The sequence below is a fragment of the Nuphar pumila genome, chromosome 5 (assembly GCF_984573655.1).
Source record: "Nuphar pumila chromosome 5, dmNupPumi1.hap1.1, whole genome shotgun sequence".
Classification (NCBI taxonomy): domain Eukaryota; kingdom Viridiplantae; phylum Streptophyta; class Magnoliopsida; order Nymphaeales; family Nymphaeaceae; genus Nuphar; species Nuphar pumila.
The window spans coordinates 138,127,026-138,151,184 of NC_143253.1; the positions used below are offsets into that span (position 1 = coordinate 138,127,026).

The following is a 24,159-nucleotide window of genomic DNA, read 5'->3' on the forward strand; positions in this document are numbered from 1 at the left end:
TGAGAATAAAAAAGCAAATTTTCTAAATATCAGTGGGCATATCTGTGCATCAGTGAAATGTGATTCCAAAAGAGCCTAGGCTCTTTGATTGTTATTAAGAGAAACTACTAAAACTTAATCTTCTGATAACTTGTGTGTGTGTGTGCTCCCGTGTGTGCGTGTGTGTGCATGTGTGTTTTCTTTTGCCATGGATTACAGGTAAAGTATAAGACTGCAAATAATCCAGATTCACTTCCACATTGTCAAAATGAAGATGCACAACGTTATGTTTACAATACAAACAGTCCTTGCTGGAATTCAGTACTATTTTAGAAAAGGTTGAAACGGTACAATTTATGAGTATAGCTGTTCAGTGGTCTCCTTTAAAAGTCCGTCAAGAATATGTTTCTCCACTTCCCTTGAAATTCTATCCTTTTCCTCTGCAAATAAACCTTCAAACCAATCCAAATCCCAGAAACAGTTTGTCTCAGGGAAACAGCTTTGAAGATCCCTTTCCATCAATTTGTTTAGGTAATCCACTGGTTTAAAGCAGCCATTGTCAACATAGACTTTTAGATTATTAAGATCCTCATGTAATTCCTTTACCAGCTCATCCAAGCTTAGGATCTTTGAACATTTTGTTAACTTGTTTAAATTGTGTAGGATGAGCTCTTTTCTTCGGCTTTTCTTTCTCATTATTTCATGCATACAGTCCAACAATTGGTCTGCATGATCTTTAGGTTTTTTCAGATAACTTGCTTGGAGAATACCAGTGGAGATCTGGATATCAAACAGTGCTGTTACTGTATTAAGTAGTTTTGGACTGCTCATAAGTATCTGCTTAAGTTGGTTTTCCTCCTCTGTGAGAACCTCCTTAGACTTCAAGTTTGTCCCTTGTCGATGTTCTGAACTTGTTAGAAGACTAGCATCCTTAGTTGTTGCTTTGGTTCTGCTAGTCGGTCCTGCAGAAACCCAGGTGGTTAATTGGATCCCTACCTTGTTTGCAAAAAAACTAGGAGATCTTTACATCTTTTAAGTCTTCTCAGCCCATTGATTACCTTCTGGTTGAACTGCTTGTGGTATGTTGTCTTTCCGTGAAGAACCTGGGAGATTCAGAGGAACAGCAGTTTCCCTGTCCACAGTTGTATTCTTGCTGAAATTCTGCATGTTTGGCAAAGTTTACATATATGTCTCAGAATGAAGAGAAGACCAAGATGCACTCTTAGTAAACTAGCTGAAGGAAGGATGAAGAATGTAAACATGCTATCTCACTAAGTCCCTGGTTTCAATAAATGTTGGACTAAAACTTGTTGCTGATAAAATGAGATGAAATGACAGTAAATTTTGTTGTCCATTGAAAGAAACAAAGTTGTGGGGCCTTTTTCAAAACTCGTGAAATTATTTAACAAAAGCAGTGGAATCATGTAAATCTAAGCAGTTCAATGAAGCTACCAAAGACAAACTTACAGTTTTGCTTTCTGTGTCGATCGGATCATGGTCTATTTCTTCATCATTTCTAATATTGCTGGATGAGGTGGATGATGCATCAAATTTCTGTGAATCCTTCTCCAAGGTGACTTCTTCAACGCTTTTAGTGATACTTGTCATCTTACCAATCCGCTCTTTCCTTCTCTGTTTCAGTTCTTCTGCAAGCGGAATCTTGGAGTGCTCTAAGGGCATTTCTTGACAAAATTCAGTTTTTTGAGGGCTACATGATTCCTGTTTCTTCTGAAGGTTCTGGGCATCCTTTACCTGTGGTTTTTTTATTGCTGTGTTCTTAGTTGGGAAGGAAACATGCTCTGATCTAAAATCAGACTGTGGAATTGGAGTTGCAGATGTTTCCGGGCTGGTTATGTGCACGATGCCTTGCTCTTCTGGCCTCTTAGCTGCCTTGTGCTTCTTGGTGAGTTGGTTGATTGTAGTTGCACGATTCTCACCAGGATCTTCATGGTGGCTACTTTTGCTGTGCCTGCTATCAGATTTTACCTCATTCTGGTTCTTCTGATGTTGATTTTGAGGGTCAACAGTTTCTCCAGTATGTGATTTGTTTGGTCCATCCATATCTCTGGCATTTTTGGTAGTAGTATATGTGCTTTGCATCTTTGCACCATCTTTTACAGTTTGTTCTTCGCGCTGGTTTATGGTGTCATGGTATTTGCCTGCTGCGTTACCCTTCTGTCGAAAAGATTTCTCATGTGGATGGAAGTCAGAAACTTGATTCTGTGTATCCTTGAATTTTAGAACTTTGCGTTTTGAAGTTTTTGCGTTGCGTCTCCGACCAACCTCAACTGCTGTTGCTTCATGTTCAGCTTTCTGAATGTCTGAATTGTGGTTTTTCTGCGGCAAGTTCCCTTGTATCCCAGATTTGGAGATGGGCTTCTGAACATAGTGCAGCATTGGATCAACAGTTGTTAAGCTGTTCTCTTCCTTGTGGTTTTGTGTTTCCTTTGCAGATATTTGTGTAGAATTCTTGGCTTCTCCAGCGTGGTTAATGTTTTGCATGTTCTGCCTTTTAGTCTTGAAAGGCTGGTTTGATTTGTTCTGCACTGGATCCACATTTTTCGTATGTCTATGTTCCATCTGATGTCTATTTCTCTGCTGTGGAGCTCTCTCAAGTTCCTTGCCTTCACCTGTCTTGCTATCATCCATCTGTTGCAATCTTGTCTGGAAATCAACATTTAAAATGGCATTATGTGAATTCAGAAGAATTGAATCCAGCTTTGTTCTGCTTTTGTTGTCCCGGTAAAAACTGTTCTTTGTTTTGCCAATTCCTGGTTCGGTGCCTGGTGTCTTCTGAAGAACCTCAGTTCCAACCAAGGCACCGTTTGGTGGAAGCTCCTCTATACCCATAAGTTTCGCAATCACGTTAGAAATCCGTCTTCTTCCCCCTTGGGAACCTCTAGAACCAGAAGACTTGATTCTATGGTCATTCTTTTGAGCAGAATAATTGCCGTAGCTATTTGAAGCTGCAGGCAAGCTAGCTGAACTCGCTAGTACCGGAAGTTGATACATGGTTGCCTGTTTGGATGAGGCTGCATCAGAAGCGTTTTTCTGAGGATCAAGTGGAATCGCCTTTTTGTCTGGAGAGGGCAGAGCTAGCCATTTCTGGGCAGGGGAGTTTCTCGCACTCCGCTTTCTGGGATCACCATGAGAGTTTCTTGGTGACCCATCAAAAGAAGGCCAGTTGTCCTGCTGTAACACACTGGACACTAGTGCATCGATGGACCTTGGTTGTCGAAGTTGCTTCCAGTCAGCCACAGTTCTCCTCGGGCTTACAATCTGCTCTGAAGCTTCTAGCAGATGAACTAGTGTCTGCAGTGATTCTTCCAGATCCCTTTCCCCTTTCAGCAACTTGTTGTTAAAATCTACAGAGAATCCCTCCGGAACTATGCCAGAAGAGCTTGGTTCAGGTGCCCAATTCAAGTTTACAGCCTTTCTTGATGTTTCATTTGCCTCCGAAAAAGAATAGTTTAAAACTCGTCTGCTGCAAGTTGGATCGGCATGCAAGCGATGCGTATCAATCTCACCAAAGCCCACCGTTGGCTGTTGCAAAAGCTTTGGCAGGTCGTTCGGGTTGGTGGCCGACTCCTTGTAATTCCCAGAGGGGCCTTCGCTTCTTCTGGTCACAATTTGAATTGCCACGATGGTATCGGGGAATGTCCCGGCGAGCTTGTGTTTCTGACACACAACCATCTTTTCTTTGGAGGTTCTTCCATCCGACATTGAAGGTTGGCCTTCTGTTCTTTGACCAGAAGAGCTTCTGGGTCTGTCCTCAAGGCGGCCATAATTCTGCAAGAAGGTTCAAAGCACACACTGCTTTAGATGTGTGAATTACGAAACGACCAGACCAAAGAAAGAAATTAGCTTACAATGTGGTATACGACGTTTTCATCTCTTGTTCCAAGTTTGTGATCTGCGTGCATGCCTGATGGAGAAAAGAAGCGAGAAGGAAAGAGCTGGCTTTCTGGATAAGTGGACTGGGAAGAAGAAAGCTTTAGATTTGCTGAAGTCGGTAATTTACTGAGAGCTGAACCGCCCGAATGGTTCGTGTTGTTTTCCAAGGCCAAGCGTTCCTTCCGCACGCGGAGGTCGTCCAGAAGTTTCTGGCTGAAGACGGATTTGTAGGCCATGAGAGCGAGGGCTGGCTACCGAATAAAAGGAGCTGATAGCAATTGTAGCAGCAGCAGCGGACAGCAGTGGAGGGTGTGGGTTCTTGGGGTAGGTTTCATTAGGACGACTGTTTGAGGAGGATCGTTGCGCGTCTGAGAAGTGAGATTTCTGATGGAACTTGAGTGATGAGCGGAGGAGGTGGTGGTGGTGGTTGCGGTTTGCGATTGGTGTTTTCTGCTTTTGGTGACTGTCGTGGGGGGTTGGTTGGTAGGTCGTCATCTCTGGGGAAGTTTGACGTGAACGCTTGGGCTCTCTGATATGGATGGGAATTGGAAATGGTGCCAACCTGGCTCTCTCCCTCTTGCTCTCTTTCACCGCAATCCAAGAAAGCAAAGACATTGAGAGTCTGAGGCTCAATATATTATTATTCTTCACTAAAATGTTTCTCCCTTCCCTTCCCAACGATTTGTCCTTTCAAACACCGTGTATGCGTAGCGTACCTCCTCATTTTTTTTTTCTTTATTTGAAATTAGAAAATATTCTAGACTCCAGAGCAAGGTCCAATGAAAGCATTGTACATGGAGCGGGGCCCACCTCACTTACTCCCATCATACGTTTCTTGTTCAGGCCTTGAGGCGGACATCCGACCAACCTGTGTCTGTTTGTCGACGTCTCTCCAAAACCCGTTCCAGATCCGTTCGCGTTTGGGAAGCCGGTTGAAGCTATCTAGTTATTTCGAATCTATAAAGGTCCAATAATTGTCAAACCTCGATGGGCAATTCAGGTCTGATAAAAGGTTGGTGGCTAATCGGATACAGGTTTGGGTTGAGGGTCTTCCCAGTAAATTTGATTCTGACGCCAGTCATGCCAACAAGTGCTAGGATCGATTGCACACTTCTAATGTACAGATGCACCTGATCACCCACCATCTTCGAAATACAGCCTGTTAGCTGTGCGGCCCAACAGCAGATGGTGGGTGATCTGGTGCAGCACCACCCTTAAAGTGCACAATCACATTGCACCTGATCTCAAATCAAGGCTAGGCCTGATTATAACCACATTGCCTACTGCAAAATACTCCCATCATATGCGAGTTCGTCAGCCATCCCTTTTACCTAACCATCTCTCTCTCTCTCTCTCTGGGAAGGCGCGCATTCCCACGAACGCATAAGCCACCGTGAGAGAGCGGATCTAAAGGCCATCATTTCATGCATACGTGTCACCTTGTGCTTGAGCTTCTTCTGACAAAAAAAATCTTGCCATATTCTAAAGCTTTTTTTTATATTAGAAATCTCTATAAATTAAAATTTATTATAACTATAGATTAAAAAACATGAAAATTAGCTAGTGCACTATGCCCAATTTATCACAATTTTAATCTTGTTATCAAGTTTCCCAAATATGTTATAAGAAATTATATATATATATAGGAAATCTAAAATATGTTAATTGGTATGAATCAAGATTTTCATAGTTTTTTTTACTTTTTTTTTTTAAATTTCACTGCATGGATGTAAACTACAAACTTGGTTTTATAGAAAATAGACTCTTCGATCATATCATCCAATTACAATGTATAAAAAAGATCTTTTAAGGATTAAAAAATCAAGGGCTTAGAATTTTCCGAACGCATATGCAAGTTTAGATTTGCAAAAACAACTATGAAAATCTTGATTCTTACATATTTGGTTTGTAAACATATTTCAGTTTCCCTATATATATAGGGAACTTAAAATATGTTTACGAAAAATAAAGGTATTGTACCGCCAATTTAATGTAATTTCCTAAAAGTCTCATAATTTTCAATATTCTCTTGATGTTCAAAATCGTAAATATCTGACATCATCAGGATATTTTTACTCATCGCAATTGTGAATTTGTGCATTTTTGTGATAAAATTATACTGCCCATCGAATATATTCAACACCCACTTAAATCAAGAATCACAAGTTTTTTTATGCAAATTTAGACCTCACGAACTCACATAAATTTATTTGCAAAATCTCAGTAAAACTAAAACCACAAAAATCGCAAATAGCATACTCTTTCGCATATAATAAATATCTTCACATAAAAATATTTGCAAAACATCTCTTCCAAATAACATATTTTTACATATATCCTAAAATTGTATAAATTTATGTGTGAAACTCCACTTAAAGGGAATCAACAAAATCGCAAATATGCTACTTATATTTTTATAAAATTTTTGTTATATGTGATTTTTCTTAATGATTGTGATTTTGTCGAATCATATATATACTCATTTTTGTTGTAGAGTTTTTGTTTCCCATTTGTGTCTGCAAAGAACTTCTCTATAGAACCCTTGCAGCGATTCCTGTATTTCGAGGAAGCCGCGGTATCATCCTTGTGATCAGTTTTTTTATCTACAGTTTCAAAATATGAGTTTCATACAATATATACCTGTGTATTCCTGTATGTATTTTCTAGGAGTTTGTGGTATCATTCTTGTGATCGACTTTCATTTAAGGTTTACTACGTTTATGATTTTTTTTATAGAAATATATATTATTGTAGATGGTTTATGATTATTTGTTGTCCTTTAGTTAATATTTGTTATTTTTGTGTTGGTATAATGGGGCTAGGGTTCACTGTGCACAAGCATTAAAATGGCTAAAGTATATATTGTGGTTGTTGTAGGCAGTCAATAATGGCATCTGTAAGGATGTCTTCTTTTGCAATCGTTGTAATTTTGAAAAAATTTGTATATGTAAAACATGTGAAAACCAGACATCAAATAATAAAAACCGGTTTTCACTAATGGATGAGACCGGGTCGAACTCAGGGAACGGGAATATTTTGTATTTAAGCACACAAATCTAAACTATTCTTTATTGCTGAATTATTAAAATGTAAAATGTTCGAGAAAAGTAAAAACAACTAACTATTACAACAAATGAATACCCTTCGCAGAGGGCGTAAAGTGCAATATTTACAAACCCAATTAAATTCCTAATTCTATACTGAAAATAACAACTTCTACTCTTGTGCTTTCCTAGTCGTGCAATCGCTTCTGCTCCACTCCTATGCTATCCTGCACAGATAAAATGAACACGAGCAGTACAAGAGATAGAAATAAAACTATACTAACAATAAAAACAGGAAATGAGAAAATGACAATAACAAATGACTTAAAAACACAACAGAAAAAAAACAGAAATCATGCTGAAATGAAAGCAAGTAGGAAATATAATGCATAACAGAAAAAATTTGCAGAGAAAGAAGATTGAACGAAAGTAAAACAGGAAAAATGTTTGAAAAACAGGAAATTGAAAACAAACATTACTATTAAGATGAGATCTATACTACAGTAGGAAATCTGGAAATGAAAACAAACTGAAAATGACTTGTAAAAACAAACAAACTAGAAACTGTAATGTAAAGCAAAAACACAATTAAAATGAAAAAAAAACTTATTAAAATGACAAACAGAAATTCTGGAAAATAGCAATTTAAGTGAGATTTATGCTCTTACAGAAGCTAAAAGAGTAAATGCTTAAGGAATTCAAACAGAAAATTAACACAGGAATTTTAATGAACGAAAAAAACAAGAAATCAAGAAACTTACTTAACGTAATATGAATAAAAAAAACAAGAACTATAACATTTGTAAAACAGGAAAACACATTTAACTAACATCTATCTGGAAAACTCAGAAGATAGCAACTAATTATCAGAAATCGAATTATACTCAGAAATCCGATAGTTTAAAATCCATAGACTCTGATCAATGCTGGAATTCAGTGAATCAGGTGATCACCCTGATTATTCTCACAAATCAACATTAATCTAATGATCAGATTAATGCATTATTCAATTCAATTGCTTCAGATTATTGTCTGAACCTTCACGCACGCAGATCACTATCGATTGCCAAAAAAAATATATTCAATAAATCACAATTCGATCAATTGATCGGATTTCACAATTTATTCTGATAATGTTGATACTAACATGCAATGACTACAAAATGCAGATATTCACCACGGAAATCAGACATTCTATATGCACATTAAAAGGGATTAGATGTTAATGCTGCAACAAAAACAGAATTGAAGTTAAAGAAACCGTGAATGCAAATAACGATGATGCTATTACAGAAATAAAAGATTTGTATGCTAACTCAGAAAAACAGAGAAAGGATTTAAGAAGAAGAGAAGAAGATGATGAAGATAAAGGACTTACCGTAACAATAGAAGGGTTAGGAGAGAGGTTGGCCTCCACCGTTCACGCCGTTGCCGGATTGAGGATCCACCACCACCACCGGCTGGAAGATTGAATAGAGAAAGAGGGAGAAGGGGAAGGAAGGAAAAGAATCAGCCGACGATGGTGGAGAAGGGTGAGAAGAGAGGGAAAGAGGGGAAAGAGAAGAGCTTCAGCGTAAATGGGGGAGACCATTTTCATTTTTCGGTTTTTGGTTTTTAAAAACACGGCTGGGTTGTTTTAAACTTCTAAAAATTCTAAACACTACTTCTTAAAAAATAATTGCTGAAAACCTCATTTCCATTTAAGTTTTAAAACTACTAATTCTATTATAATTTTTGTTATTTTTATTTTAATAAAAAAACTAACCTACTACATTTAAGCCAAAAACTAAAATATGGCTAAAAATATAAAAATAAAGCTATTTTTCCATTTTTTCTATTTTGAAATTATTTTAACTCATTTAATGAAAACTAGCATAAACTTGGGTTTTAAAAACATTTTTTCATAAAATCATGCATATTTTAATGTTAATTCACCTTAAAATATATGCATGATTAGTAAGGGTTAAAGTACACTATCGTAGGCCTGATTACACAAATTGAAAATCTATAGTGGTCTATAAAAATATAACCTTTAAGAAATTTACAGCTTTGATGTCTCGTAAAATCTGATATGCAACTTTGACCTCTAGTATAGTTATTCTCCAAACAACCAAGAAATGTGGATAGATGTTGAGAAAGATGATGATGTAGAATCAATGCTATTTAGTGGTGGTGTTTACTTGAAGTATGCAAAGTTAATAAATGAATAATTAAACAAGGAGTAGTTGATTAATGGAATGATATGAAAATCGTAGAGAATGTGTATTTATCTCAGGCACCATCCATTGATCTAAGTCCTTTGCTGATTATCTAACTGTCATAAACAATCGACAATATTGATGTTGTGCATGATCAACATGGGAAAATCAATGTAAGTGATCTTCATTGCAGTAATCTAAAAGACATGCAGCCTTCCCGAGCATACGATAATGTTAGGTACAAAACAAAACTAGACAAACACTTAGGGTTAGTTGAATTAAAAATCACAAAACAAGAATCTAATCAACTACTCTAACATGCAATCCTAAATCACTAAAAGACAAATTAGTAAAACAACCTAACCAGAATGTGACCGACTAAAAGATTCTAACTTCTCGCAAATCAAAACCACTCGAGCTAACTAATTTGAACTAAAAAAACCACTCAGATCTAACTAACGAATTATAAAATATTACTGCTGACTATGAAAACTTGTTAAAATGCATCAACCAACTTATAAAGTAAAACAATGACATAACGCCTAATCAACCCCAATAGGAAGTAAAACTTTGCTAACCAACTTCGAAAGAAAACTTAACACTAAAGGATTAGCTAGTCAAAATAAGAAAGCTAACTAATGCATATGATTAAGACATATTGGCCTGATGTTGAAATGTGATCTATTGTTCACGCCATGGTGCATGCTTTTACCATCAACATTAAACATGTTGGATAGTTGCATGCTATGATGGGTCGGTGTTTTGTGCTGGCCGTAGGTCTGATAAAAAAATCAATCACATGATTTTAAAAATCACGATTGTTCAATTCACACACGAACATCGTGGTTTCGCTATTAGTGTATGAGATCTACTCAGACACACAGTTTGCCAAAAGCATTCCAGCAAAGAAATTAAGTATTTCAACAACATTTTTGTTGGGTTTTTTTGGAAGTCTGAAAAATTTTTATGAGCTTAACAACGAAAATCAAAACTTAGACCCATGCCACATCCATTCAACATGCTATTTTGCAAGATTCTGAGAACTGCATGAACGATATTCACCGAATCTGATCAAGAGGAAATCTTTAATGCTAAATTTGTTTTAAACAAAATTTGATTTCCTTTGTGCGCATAATTTCATGAAGATTAAAACATGATGTAGTGTTAGATCAAGACTTGCGTGAATCTGATCTTTCACACATTTTACAAAATTCAAAAACCTTGCAAGAATACGCAGGTCACACAAGTTGTTTACAGGCCTTATGAAAAGGTTAAATTTATATTGCATATTCTAAAGAAAAAGAATATGAATCAGAACGAAAATATAATATCAGAAACTAACTACATGATGCTAAATATCCAGTTTATTCCTAACCTAATATGTTGCAAACGAAAAACACGAAACCCACTACCCTAAATGCGATGTTTGCATGATGAGTATGATGCACGTAAACTAAAAATAATATCTATTATGCAGAAAAGTAACGAGAAGGGGGAGAAGAGACTTACCATGTGGTTCGCCTCTGACGAAAGGGTTGAGAAAAAAAACGGTCTTCTGTTGCAATCACAGGCATGCCACTGTCTCCGATGATGAAGATACACGAAACCGGCGACGACAGAGGTAAGAAGAGAAAGAAGAGGGAAGAAAAGGGAGAAAAAATGGTTGGAGAAGAAAACGAAGAGAGAGAAGTGGTAGAGGAAAGAGAGAGGGGGCATGGATCTCAAGAGGGGAAAGACGCCCCTCTCTTTCTCAAGCCTCTTATTTATAACCCATAATTAGGGTTAATCAGATTTTTAAGAAAAAATTCAAAAAGAGTCCACAAGGTTTTCTAAAATTTTAGTACTCCCTTTTAAAAAAAATATTTTCTAACAACTTATTTAATTTTGCTAAAATACTCAAAGAAGACTCTAATTTGCTCAATTTACAAGAGGGGAGAGAGAGGGGGGCATGGATCTCAAGAGGGGAAAGACGCCCCTCTCTTTCTCAAGCATCTTATTTATAACCCATAATTAGGGTTAATCAGATTTTTAAGAAAAATTTCAAAAAGAGTCCACAAGGTTTTCTAAAATTTCAGGACTCCCTTTTAAAAAAAATATTTTCTAACAACTTATTTAATTTTGCTAAAATACTCAAAGAAGACTCTAATTTGCTCAATTTACAATTTTAATTGAAATCAATAAAATTACTAACAAACAAATATTTTTAATCATTTTTTACATGTAATCATGCATGTAAATATGTAAAAACTATATATAAAATTATGCATGATCAAATTCCCCCATGCTTAGCGTTTGCTAGTCCTCGAGCAAACTGACTCTAAACAAAAAGAAAAGGACAAACTAAGCAAAAACATAACTTACTTTCGTAGGAATCATGGTTGCATTTAGCGTATGCAACAAGTCTTTTAAACTCTTGGGTTACCCCAGTGGATGAGTAAGGTCTCGTGAGGGTTTGCAGTGATGCTACCCACAAACATCTTTGTCATGTATGCATAAAAATTTAACTTCAAAAAGTATTAGGCAATTAAGAAGTTTGTTTTCATAAATATTTCATGCCATTATACTTTCAAAACATAATTAGAGCATTTTATATGCCACCACAGAGTAAAACTGTTTCTTTTACTTTTCTAAGAAAAACCATAATCATTTATGCTTTATTCTCAAAAACTCAAATACACACATGTCATTGTTTATTTATCTTCACCCATATGTTTTCTGCATAGGTTTTCTCAATACTTATTCCTGAGCAATGGACTTTATCTTTTATGCTCATGATTTTTCTTTCTTTTTCTTTTTTAATTTTTCATTTTTTTTACATTTTTTTCTTTTTTTTTGTTGAGCACTATGTCAAATTTTTAGTTTTCATGACCCATGTATCGAGCTTTGGGTCAGTGACTCCCAGGCCAGACGACCTTAGGGCACCAGATACAGAGTATCTCTCAAACTTAATTGGTCGAGTCACTAGACCTTTAATTCTTATAGTTTTACATATAGCTTGCTTCTTGTCATGTGCAATATCGATATTTATTAGGCTCTCTATAAAGTTCATATAACGGGCTTTCAGGCCGGTGGCTCCCAAACTAAATGGCTTTAGGGCACCAGGTGTAAACATCCCTCAGGCTCTACTTGCTCGAACTAAATAGGCCACATATATCAACTTAGACAAAGAAGTAATTTTTTTCGTTATCCTTTTCGACATGAGAATCAAACACTTCAACTTGTGTCTGAGCTCAACTACTAGAGAATATGAAGACCTCAAACAACTAAACTGAAGATTAAAACATGATGTAGCGTTAGATCAAGACTTGCATGAATATGATCTTTCACACATTTTACAAAATTCAAACAACCTTTCAAGAATACGCAGGTCACACAAGTTGTTTACAGGCCTTATGAAAAGGTTAAATTTATATTGCTTATTCTAAAGAAAAATAATATGAATCAGAACAAAAATAAAATAACAGAAACTAACTGCACGATGCTAAATATTCAATTTATTCCTAACCTAATATGCAGCAAATGAAAAACATGAAACCCAGTACCCTAAATGCGATGTTTGCATAATGAGTATGATACACGCAAATAAAAAGTAATATCTAATATGCAGAAAAGTAACGAGAAGGGCGAGAAGAGACTTACCGTGCGGTTTGTCTTCGACAAAAAGGTTAAAAAAAAGAGCGGTCTTTTGTTGCAATCACACACATGCCACCATCTACGATGATGAGTATACGCGAAATCGACGATAACGGGGGTAAGAAGAGAAGAAGAATAAGGAAGAAAAGGGAGAGGAGCCGGTTAGAGAAGAAAGAGAGGAGAGAGAGGGGAGGGTGTGGATCTCAAGAGGGGAAAGACGCCCCCTCTTTCTCAAGACTCTTATTTATAACCCATAATTAGGGATAATTAGATTTTTAAGAAAAAAATTAAAAAGTGTCCACAAGGTTTTCTAAAATTTCAAAAGACTCCCTTTTCAAAAAATTATTTTCTAACAACTTATTTAATTTTGCTAAAAGACTTAAAGAAGACTCTAATTTGCTCAATTTATAATTTTAATTAAAATCAATAAAACTACTAACAAACAAGCAATTTTAATCATTTTTCACACATAATCATGCATGTAAATATGTAAAAACTATGTATAAAATTATGCATGATCAATGCTGATAAAACTTTTTGAGAAAATAAAGATTGTAGGGCAAAATATGACATGCATTATGGTACTGAAGGTCAAAGAAAAGCTAGAGGAACTGAAGAAAAGGGCACAACAAATACGTGTGCAGGTAGTGTATTACCTCTGACAATGATATGATGTCTGTGATCAGTCTCACAGTTATTGTGTTGATCTTTAGAGGCACTTGTGCTCTTGTGAAGAGTGACATGTTAGCAGAATTCCTTGTAAACATGAGATCACATGCATTTTATATAAGGGCAACCTATCAGAGGATTACTGTGACACATAGTTCAAAGTTGAATCATATTGAGCTGCATATAATTAATATTCATTCTTCCTGTTGGCCGATAATATCACACACATCGCTCCACCTACTCTTATAGTTGTCTATTCATCAAAAGTTGTCTGTAAAGCAGGGTGACCTAAGGTTAATAGACGTAGAACAAAATATAAAGATATTGTGTCATACAAGTGTAGTGTATCTAGTGAGGTTGGCCATAACGGGCGGCACCACGAATAATAATCTGTATATATATCAAGTGTTGTTTAATGAATCACTTTTTTGTATCCATATCCATTGTTTTTTAATTAATTGCTTCTTTGTGTGCATATCTAACATTTTTTAATTAATTGCTTCTTTATGTGTATATCCGGTATTTTTTAATTAATTACTTCTTTGTGTGCATATCTAATGTTTTTGATTAATTGCTTTTTTATTTGTATATCTAATATTTTTTAATTAATTGCTTCTATATATATCCAATATTTTTTAATTAGTTGCTTCTTAAGTGTATATCTTGGTAGTTTGAAATGTATGGCCATACAAGTTCTTATAAAAGGAAGAGATTCAAAGAGCCCTGAGTTTCGAAGAGCAATGAACAATTGATCATAAATGAGGTATAAGCAATATCCTGAGTCATGTGTGTATATTTGATATTAATCATATACAATTTATTTTGTTTTTAAGAACAGGTTAACGAGAAAGAAAAAAATATAAAAGAGAACACCTTAGAGCCGAAAGAGTATGAGTTTGGCAAAAAAACTCTCTTGGCAATTGACATGTGTTAGTTTTGCACGTTAATTTGTTTATTTTTTTGTTACGTTTGCACATAATTTTCTGTGTTCTTTTGTTACCATACTGGATTTATTATATAACATCTAGCAAGATTCGTAGAAAAAATTCAAGTGGCTCACAACGAGGACAGTGACAACTTGTTGAAGACCTTTTACCTTATCCCATATTTTTCTCTAAGTTATAAAAATGATGTTTATATTGTTTTACTACCGATTAATAAAAACTAACTGGTAAGCCTTGCTTGTTCACAACAAATGGTCGCAACTAAAGGGCACTGAGGTGGGGGCAACTGAGTGCTTGAAGAGCAAGAACATACCACATCATTTCCTTGATACTAACAAGGTATGTTTTTATACAATTTTATATACTTGCAAATAATTTTTTACGCACATAATTTGATTACACATGCATAATTTTATATGCATAATTTTACGTGCAGCTCTTAATTCCTTTTAAGTAGGGTAGTGAGCACTAGGTTCTGTGAGAAATTGACATAAAGGAGGCCTTAAGGCTGTACAATTTCAGGCGGCTGTTTAATAAAATAGTCTGGACCAAAGATCCATGCAAAAATGCATTGTCCAATTTGATTGAACCCTCTCGTGACTGACCGAGCCTTAACCTTTAAACTTTCGTTGGATTTAAGCTTGGTTTTAAACACCCATTCTGACCCAGCCTTCCAAGCTGACAACTACTACAAATAAATTTTTTATTTATGCATGAAACATCAATACGTTTTCTTTATTTAGGAAACTGAATCTGAATGAAACTAAAGTGAGGGTGACCAAGTCTGGCGTGCCATAAGCCACTCTGAACCGATTTGAAAATAGGGTTTCATGCTCACGTCAAGATGCAACTTCGAGTGAGTAAAGACCACCTTTGCTTACTCCCCGTCGCCATTACTTTGCCCATCTTCCTGATCCTTATCACACACTCACTCAAATGAAGAAAAATCAAAGACATAGGGGAGACCCACATGTTAGTTGGCTTACAGAAATAAGATCTTTCTTCCAACTTGGAATATACAAAACATTCTTTAATGAAATAACAATTTAATCTATACTGATATTTGCTTCTCCAGTATGCGTTATAGCCCTTTTTCACCGTTATTGACAGTAACTAAATCAGAACCTCATCATTACCTAACATGTGCACAGTGGCTCTGGTGTCAGCGAACCATTGGGAGTCCTGGTTGTCAGCTATCTTTCAAGGCTGCCAAAGCTTCGGGCGTCTCTGGCTTTGCAGAAGTGAAACAAGACTATTGTAAGTAGGGAATGATGACTTAAGCATGGTAGTCACAAACAACTCGTACCAGAATCGAGTCCTTGAAGAAGCCAAAAGGCTTTTCCCTTGTCTTCGACGTCAGGCTTCCCTATCGCAACCAAGTCATCACATATGGCCTTAAATTTTCTAAGTATTCAAAGAGGGAATCTATACCTTTCTTGCAAGCAGTCATCATGTGCTTGCGATGAAAAGTTCTTTCCAGAGACTGATCTTGAGCAAACGCGTCTACAAGAGCCCTCCAGATTTCAGTAGGCGTCTAGATGCCGACCACCAATCCGAGCATGCCAATGATCCATCCTTTTAAGAGACAGTTCGACCACTTCCATGCAACATATTAAAGATCGGGAACCTCCTTAGTTGCATTATCCGCAGCAGTGCTAATGCAGGGGCAGAACGACAAATATCCAGCTTTCCCTGGATCATTTGAGATTAGGGGTGTTAACAAACTTGGTTTACTGGGACCCGACCCAAACCAAACCCTATAGGATCCGAGTATGGTGATAAATAAAAAGACCCGATTAAGACCCAGGTCCAGACCCGAAGGTCCGACTAATACATGGACTTGTGTATAGTTTGTGAAATTTCATACCAGACCTAAACCCGACCTAAGTTTCATTTAAGACCCTCAAATTTTCAATGTAAAAATGAAAAAAAAAAAACATGGTTTTACTGATTCCAGTTGTGTTTCACCATTGGGTCTGAACCAAACCTGACCTTGTTGACGCTTCTATTTTGAGATTCATATTATTTTAGTTTGAATATTTTTTTATTTTTGGGTCATTATAATGAATATTGGATCTCAATAATTGATCTATTTTAGTAGTTGAGTAGAATTAGGATTTGTTTTCTTAATTGATGCTTATAAAAATATAGTAGTTTAGGTCTATTTGGATTAGGATCCTTTGCCTATAAGTAGCCGATAGATATACAATTAGAGAGAAAGTTGAGTTGAATTCCAAAAATTGTTATCTTCATTTTTATTTCAGATATTCTTGTTTCAAGTTAATTTCTAGGGAGCAACGTCAAGAACCTGAATCAAGTAGACGGCTTCTACGCCTATTGGGTCACATCCTCCAGATCTCTGCAGCAACAAGGGCATTTCTAGGGACCCTCTAAGAAGGTAACTCGGAAACCATCCATCACACCCTCATCACATGTTCCAGTGGTCATGTTTGGCAAGTCTCACCTCACTAGCCCATCCATGCCTCTCTCCTTCTCTCTTCTCACACAAGAAGACCAAAGGGAAGGTCTCCCTATATATCGACCCCACCCCTCTCGACAATAAGATGCTGGAAGGGGTGGGTTGGTGAGTGACTACTGCCTGAGAGGAGGGGCTAGTTCGGGGAGAACCGATAAGCAACCTCCCCATGCCACTCGGTTGGGAGGCCTCACCCAATGGTGTTACCCATGGGTGGGCCCTCCCACGAAGAAGGAACTAAGAGAACCGGTTCCGCTAAGCAGTTCACCTAAGAACCCTGGTCTCATGAGGGAAATTGGGCCATGGACCCAGTTTCTATGAGTTTATGTCTGATTCTTACCTAAAATCCATCATTTTCTTATGTTTCGAGCCCGAGTCCAGCCCAAACCCCACCAATTCCAGCTTTTTGGGGATCCTATTCAGTATCCTGATCCACCAGGTTGTGTCCCACATCCTCGTTTTGGCATTCAAAACCATTCAAAGTTAACCTATTTGAGCCCAAATGCCGATCTAAACATGCCTATACCCATTTGCATATGTCCACTACCTAAACAGTTCGCAAAGTACCCATATGACCCGGGAGAAACCAGTTTGGATATGATTTGTCTTAATTAGATCCAAAAGCATTCACAGTTGAACATTTTCTACTTTAAATCATATATTAGAAGAAGATCCATCTGAAGTTATTCTGCGCCAACCACAAGGAAGAAACAAAGTTCAAATACTCTCTAACAAAATGGATCCTTTCACCATCAGTTTCCTGGACCAGTGCTTTATAGATAGATCTACACTTGTTGAAGATTTCATCACTTTTGTGGTTCTTAGAAGCAGGGTAGGATTGAAAGAAGCACCAGCAGGATCCAGACTTGAGGAAAAGTCTTGTCCAACCTGAAGAAAATGATGTAAGAGTGGTGTGACAGGTATCTTGGTCCACATGGTTAATTAGATCATTTGAGAACTATATTATATTATTTTAGTTTGAATAAATTTTTTATTTTGAGTTATTATAATGGATATTTGATTTTAGAATTATGATTTGCTTTCTTAATTGAAACTTATCAAAAATTGTAGTTTAAGTCTATTAGGATTAATATTATTCTTCTGTAAGTAACAAGGAGATTTAAGATCAGAGATAGTTGAGTTGGATTTCAGAAATTGTTATTTTTATTTTATCCCAGTTTAAGTTAATTTATTATATTTTTTTATAATTTTTTTGTTATTTCTTGCTATTTTTTAGATTTATTTTCTGTTTTTTCTAGATAATTTGTAGTTGGTTAGATTTTCCCGTAAATCGGGCTTCCAAGTACTTTGAAAGATCTTAGCAGGTGGCATAAGGGTTTCTCCAATTAGAAAACATGCGAATCCTGTGACTCCACCAACGCCATCATTCGTGTCATTTTCAATGAGAAACGTTAAGAAGGGTTGAAGGATATGGGTAAGGTGAGGTGGAAGTCGATGACAAACGCTGAGAAAGGAGAACTAAGATCTCCTCCTTATGTGCTCTGATATAATAAAGCATAAGCACGAAAAGAAAGAATACAAACAATATACGAGGTTTTATTGGTAAGAATATACCTCCTTTTCAGAACACACACACACACACACACTCTTTCAATGTCATTCAACAGGGAAAGAAACCCGATACATACAACAATGAAAAGAAAGAAAAGGCGCCAATATTCAAATCAACAATGGTACTGAAGATCCCTTGAATAGGGGCCTAGAATTTTGTCAATACAAGTAAGCATTTGGATTTGGATGAACCCATATGAATAATGTTTCTATCTTCATCGTTATTCTCTTTCCTTCTGCAGTTGGGATCCTTATATTATGTGATTCGGGAAACATCTAGCTGATCCCATTTTCTGTTTGTCTTTAAAAATGCATTTGACTAGGACTGACATGGCATCTGACCTGGCCATCCTGTGTGTTACTGCTTTCAGTAGGCCACCTAGTAGTTTTAGACAGAAACCTGGTTGGGTCCATAGCAGTTCAGTCCAAGCCCCAAATCCTTCCCCATCCCCACAGAGCAGCCAAGCCCCAGACTGTGTGCTTAGATCCGATCCGGATCCAGCTCCAGCTCCAGCTCCAGCTCCAGCTCCAACCAAATAAATAAATTCTTGGCATTCTCTCCGTCTCTGCAATGAACACAGAGAAAACGACAAGGAACAAGGGCAACGCCCCGGAAGTGGGGCTGGGGCTGCTCTGCCTGCCTTATCCGCACAAAGCCTTTCATCCACCATATGGGGCTGCTGCTGGGCTCTTGAAGAAAATTACCCTTTTGCCTTCTAGGATTCTCTCTCTCTCTCTCTCTGGAGTCTGGAGACTGGCTGGACCTGTTTTGTTTTGTTGTCTTCTTCCTCATCTTCCTGCTGTGGGTTGTGGATATCAACCCCCACCATAGAATGAACACGTCCTCCTCCTTACCTTGTGAGTTGTGAAAATGAACAATCCCGTATTAGTATCCAACAAGAAGAGACAGCGCGTGGGAAGCAGCAGCCGCCTCTCCGCCTACGCCGCCGATCCCGATCTTCAGAAACCTCCAGAAACCGACCCTATTTCTTCCCTCCTCCGTTCTTCTGTTCCCGGCGGATTCAACGATCCCCTCACCGCAGATGTAGTCCTTCACCTTCAACTCGAGTCCCCTCCATCCCTCGCCCACCCCGATTCCCTCTCTACTACTACCACCACCGAAGGCGACCCTTCTTCCGGGGGTTTGCCCTCTTCTTCTACTAGGGTTTTCCTTCACTCCTCCGTCCTCCACCGCTCCAAGTATTTCTCTGCCCTTCTTTCCGACCGGTGGAAGGGGAGCGAGATCCACAACGATGCGGAAGATAGGCATTTCCGGTTGACCCTCCAAGTACCCACCACCGGATCTGTCGACTCCTACCTGACCGTGCTCAAGCTCTTCTATTCCGACGATTTCTCCATCGCCGTGGTGACCGTCAGCATCGCCCTCTCCCTCCTTCCCATCGCCCTCGAGCTCCTCTTCGATGACTGCATCAGGGCATGCGTTCGGTTCCTCGAGGCCGTGCCATGGACGGAGGAGGAAGAGAAGGCGGTGCTCTACCTCCTCCCGCTCCTCCCCAGGGAGGACTCGCAGGAGCTCATGACCCGCCTCCTCCCGCCCAAGCTCGACTCCTCGGAAGACATGCTCCACGGCTTGATCCTCGCCGCTATTCACAGCCTTCCCAACGTCGCCACCGTGAAGGCGTTCGTCGCCAAGCTTCTGCGCGACCACTCATCACGGGATTCGGTGGGGCGCGTCCTGCAGTCCGCTTTCATGACGAGCCTCAGGTCGGTGAGGGAGTCTCTGGAGGAGTATTCGAGCCCCAACGTGCGTGGCGACCACGACGAGATGGAGGCGCTGCAGAGGCTTAACCTGCACACGGCGGTGGTTAACGCGCGACATCTCTTGTGGCTGGTGGAGAGGATGATCGAATTGAGGGTGGCGGACTCTGCGGTCAAGGAATGGAGCGAGCAGCCCTCTTTCTCCGCGGATCTCCAGCGAGCATTCAGGGACGATGCCTGGAGGAATATCGCTCCGGGCCTTCCTGCTCTGGTCCTCAGATGCACATGCCGTCTTGCAAATGCCGTCGCAGACGGCTCTATCTTGGCTGATCGACAGGTACCGAATTTTCACCATCTTTGCTTCGCTCTGCCTCTTTGTTCGTTTCTTTCGCCTGTAAATTTCGTAAAATCATGCGTGCTACTTTTCATTTTTAACGATTTAAATGTTGTTCCGTCGAAAACATAGTTTTTTTATTTGCACCGAGGATGAGATTTTAGGCAAAGATCTCGCTTACCCGATAAGGTTCCCTTATCTGTAGTCTTGTTGCATAAGAGTCGAGTATCCATCAGATGTAGTTCCAGTTTGATTGGGTCGTATCTTCTGTCAATAACGAGGAACAGTTCCCTAGGAGGTACTCGTGGGCATTTTGGATGGAAGCTAACGTGTTTTTTCTAGCTTATAGAATTACTTACCGAGTACAAGTTGAGGTTTGTGTGTCCAATCAATGAATCTTTTTGTCTCATTTTTAGGTCTCTGGGTTTCTATTTCTCTCTGCCGGTTCGTTCTTTAGGTGCAGAATTTTAGGAGTCCATCAATCGATTTTCTTTCTAGATCACTTGCTTACTTGAAACTCGAGACTTTTGGTTTTGTGAGAGCCATGAGTCTATTTCTATTAAGACGTGTTAAGGGAGCTATTTCAAACATGATGTCTGCTACTTAGACATCTTAGCGTTATGATTCATTACAATTGAATGTTCGTTGGTTATTTCATAATGACGGGTCAGTTAGTTTTTCTAGGTTTTGTTGTTTGCTGAGAGCATCTGCCCATTTATTACGTTTCAGTGTGCATGCATCTGCATGTATGTAATCTTATGATCGCATGTTGTTGAATGGAACACTATTATATCAAAGCTTTCACTTGCTTTTACCTACACATCCCATCGACTGTGTTCTCACCGAGTGCTCTCCATTCAGAGCCGTCTTTTGTGATTGGCATCAATTGCCTCTCTATCCTCTGTTACAGCCATGACCTCAGGTAAACTGTTGTTAGGTTCATTAAATCAAAAGGGACTCTAGAGTCAATCCCTTATGCACCATCCTCAAGGTTTGTGTAGGCAATCTAGTTTGATCAAATGGTCACTCCCAGGGTCAGCCTAGTGACTAAATGAGATCAAAGACCAAGCTAAAATGCATATAAAAACATTGACAAATTTTAAAAAGAAAAAATGAAATAAAGGATCAATATTAAAAAGAAATAATTAGATAAAGTTTAGAGATAGTCTAGTGTCTAGACCTTGTTTGACATGGCTTTCATTGTGTCCATAACATGTCATGAAGTATGAAGTACTTATGTCATGTCACCATAGGGACACATGCTAAGCAAAATACCCTTTTGATAGGCTAATAGTTTTCCTTTGAATACCTTTGATCTCAAATACGTGTATTGAAACTGGATTATGGCTCACGCTGAAATCTGAGGTAAAACAAATGCTGAATCTCAGATTCAACCCAAAATGAAGATTTAAGACTGTTTTTTCAATAATGATTTGTATATCTTTGGTTTGTTTTTCTCGTTGGGGGAGATGGAGGGGAGGGGGGCTTGTGCCAGAGATACATGTATCATAAATACAAAGATCTCAAATCTGACTTTTGATATTTGAGCATTCAAACCAAGGTTGCCAGACTAGGAAGCAGAAGGAGAAACCATACGAGAAGCAGAAGCGAGAAGCGTTGCATTTTAAAATGTATAGGAAGCGGAAAGCGAGGAATAATATATATATATATATATACATATATATATATATATATATATATATATATATATATATAAGAATTGAATGGAAATCAGAATGAAACACATAAAAATAAAAGTGAGTAATATTAAATTTCAACCTCAGATTGATGGTCAATCAAAAAAGACGATACAAACTCTGAAGGACATGCTACAAGCATGTATGCTTGATTGGAAAAGTGATTGGAATGTACACTTGATTTTGGCAGAGTTTGAGTACAACAACAACTATTACACGAGCATTAGGATGGCTCATTTTGAGGCCTTGTATGGAAGGCCCCATCAATCGCCAACTTAATGCGATGATATCAGCGAACGATCAGTTGAATCACCGATAGTTTTGTAGCACTACATTCAACAAGTGCAGATGATTCGAGATAGGCTGCGAACAACTTAGAGTCGGCAGAAGAATTATGCCGATCAAAAGTGGCGATAACTTATTTTTGTGGTTGAGGACATGGTTTTTGTAAAAGTGCCTCCTACCAAGAGTGTGTTTCGGTTTGGTAAGAAGGGAAAGTTAAGTCCGAGATTCATTGGATCATTCGAGATTCTGGAGCGGATCGACGAAGTGGCATATCGTGTGACACTGTCGTCATGATATGCCCATATTCATAACGTCTTTCACGTATTTATGTTGCGAAAGTATGTTCATGACCCTTCACACGTCATTCAGTATATGGATGTGAAAGTGCAGGAGGACTTGACCATGACTGAACAATCGATAGCGATTGTAGATCGATGTGTTCAAGTTTTGCGATAGAAGACGATTCCTTTAGTCAACGTGTGCTGGCAACAACATGGCATCGAGGAGTGCACATGAGAACCAAATGCCAGTATGAAAAAAAAATACTCCAGCCTTTTTTTATTATTTATTGTAATGATATTTCACGGATGAAATCCTTTTTAAGGGGATAAGATGTAAGACCCACAAAATTTTAGGAATTTTAAAAAGGAATTGTTGTTTTCAATGCAAATTTTTTATTTCCCCTGTTTAATTTACCTTTGTAAATGATTTGTGTTAAATTCTTAAGTTCTGTGTTTAACTTAGGTACTATTGACAATTAATGTTCAACTGCCTATTTCATGATTTTTTAGTTGAAAAATTAAATTTTTAATAAAATCTAAAAGTGATGACTACCAATTTAGAGAAAGCGCATACAAGTGAGTGAGAAGAGAGAGAAAACACATAAAAAACATGAAAAGTTGAGTAAGAGAACATATAAGAAGAATAAATGAAGCGTGTGGCAGGAGAAGCATGGGGGAATCGAGATTCTCATCAAGTTTCGAAAGCGAGGAGTATCACGCTTCCAAGCGAGTTTCCGAGAAGCGGGCTTCCCACCTATTTAAGAAGATTTTGGTAACTCCGATTCAAACACACCCTATATAAAGAATGGTGAAAGATGCTAAAAGCTTCATGACGTTGTTGTGTGAACTTTCTTTGATGAATATCTTGGATAATCATCAATGAACGTTAGAAAATAATGAGATTCACCTTTCTACATCATAAGGAGCACGTCCCATACATCTGTACAAGTCAAATCAAAATGCTAGAAGCACGATGCCATTGTGATTAAATTGTAATGCATGATCTTGGGTTAATATACAGTCCCTACGACCTTTGTACACATTCTAAGATATTTTGATAAGTAGGATCAAGTATACCAGCTAGCAAAGGTATTATGAAAAGATTAGTGTGCTGACATTGTCCTTCGTTAACTCCCGACTTGCTAATTCGGGCGTGATGGAGCGATGCACCAATTCGAAGCCCAATACCCGAAGTTGATTGACCTGATGCACAACTGTGCGCTCACCTCGATGGACGTGTGCGAACACTGTCTGCAAAGGTAAGGCGGGATGCACGTGCTTCCCTATGGATGTGATCATGGACTTGTGCACTCGCTGGGTGCACAGTCAGGCGACTATGATCATGGAGCTCAGTTGAGGCCCTCGTTCTGATGAAGGCAAAGAGTGTGTCTGATGCACCTTGCGAAGAGGAACAGGGATGCCAAGCGCCGCTGC

General features: G+C 38.2%; 2 protein-coding genes across 3 annotated transcripts in view; one reads left to right on the forward strand and one right to left on the reverse strand.

The window, feature by feature from the left end:
• Positions 1-288: 288 nt before the first annotated feature.
• LOC149838982 (uncharacterized) lies at positions 289-1,642 on the reverse strand. Its single transcript, XM_090007888.1, has 3 exons — positions 1,447-1,642; positions 1,038-1,140; positions 289-941 (listed from the first exon to the last, which is right to left on the reverse strand). Exons 1-3 carry the CDS (start codon positions 1,585-1,587, stop codon positions 334-336), a joined length of 852 nt encoding a protein of 283 aa, XP_089864014.1. The 5' UTR covers positions 1,588-1,642; the 3' UTR covers positions 289-333.
• Positions 1,643-19,025: 17,383 nt separating this feature from the next.
• Positions 19,026-24,159, forward strand: part of LOC149838983 (BTB/POZ domain-containing protein At3g05675-like) — an 88,554-nt gene continuing 83,420 nt past the window's right edge. The window contains exon 1 of one of the 2 annotated variants that reach the window (XM_090006914.1): positions 19,026-20,465. In XM_090006914.1, the coding sequence (XP_089863040.1) occupies positions 19,281-20,465 (1,185 nt within the window). In that variant the 5' untranslated portion in view covers positions 19,026-19,280. The remainder of the gene's footprint in view (positions 20,466-24,159) is intronic. The other variant, XM_090006915.1, reaches the window with a different exon arrangement.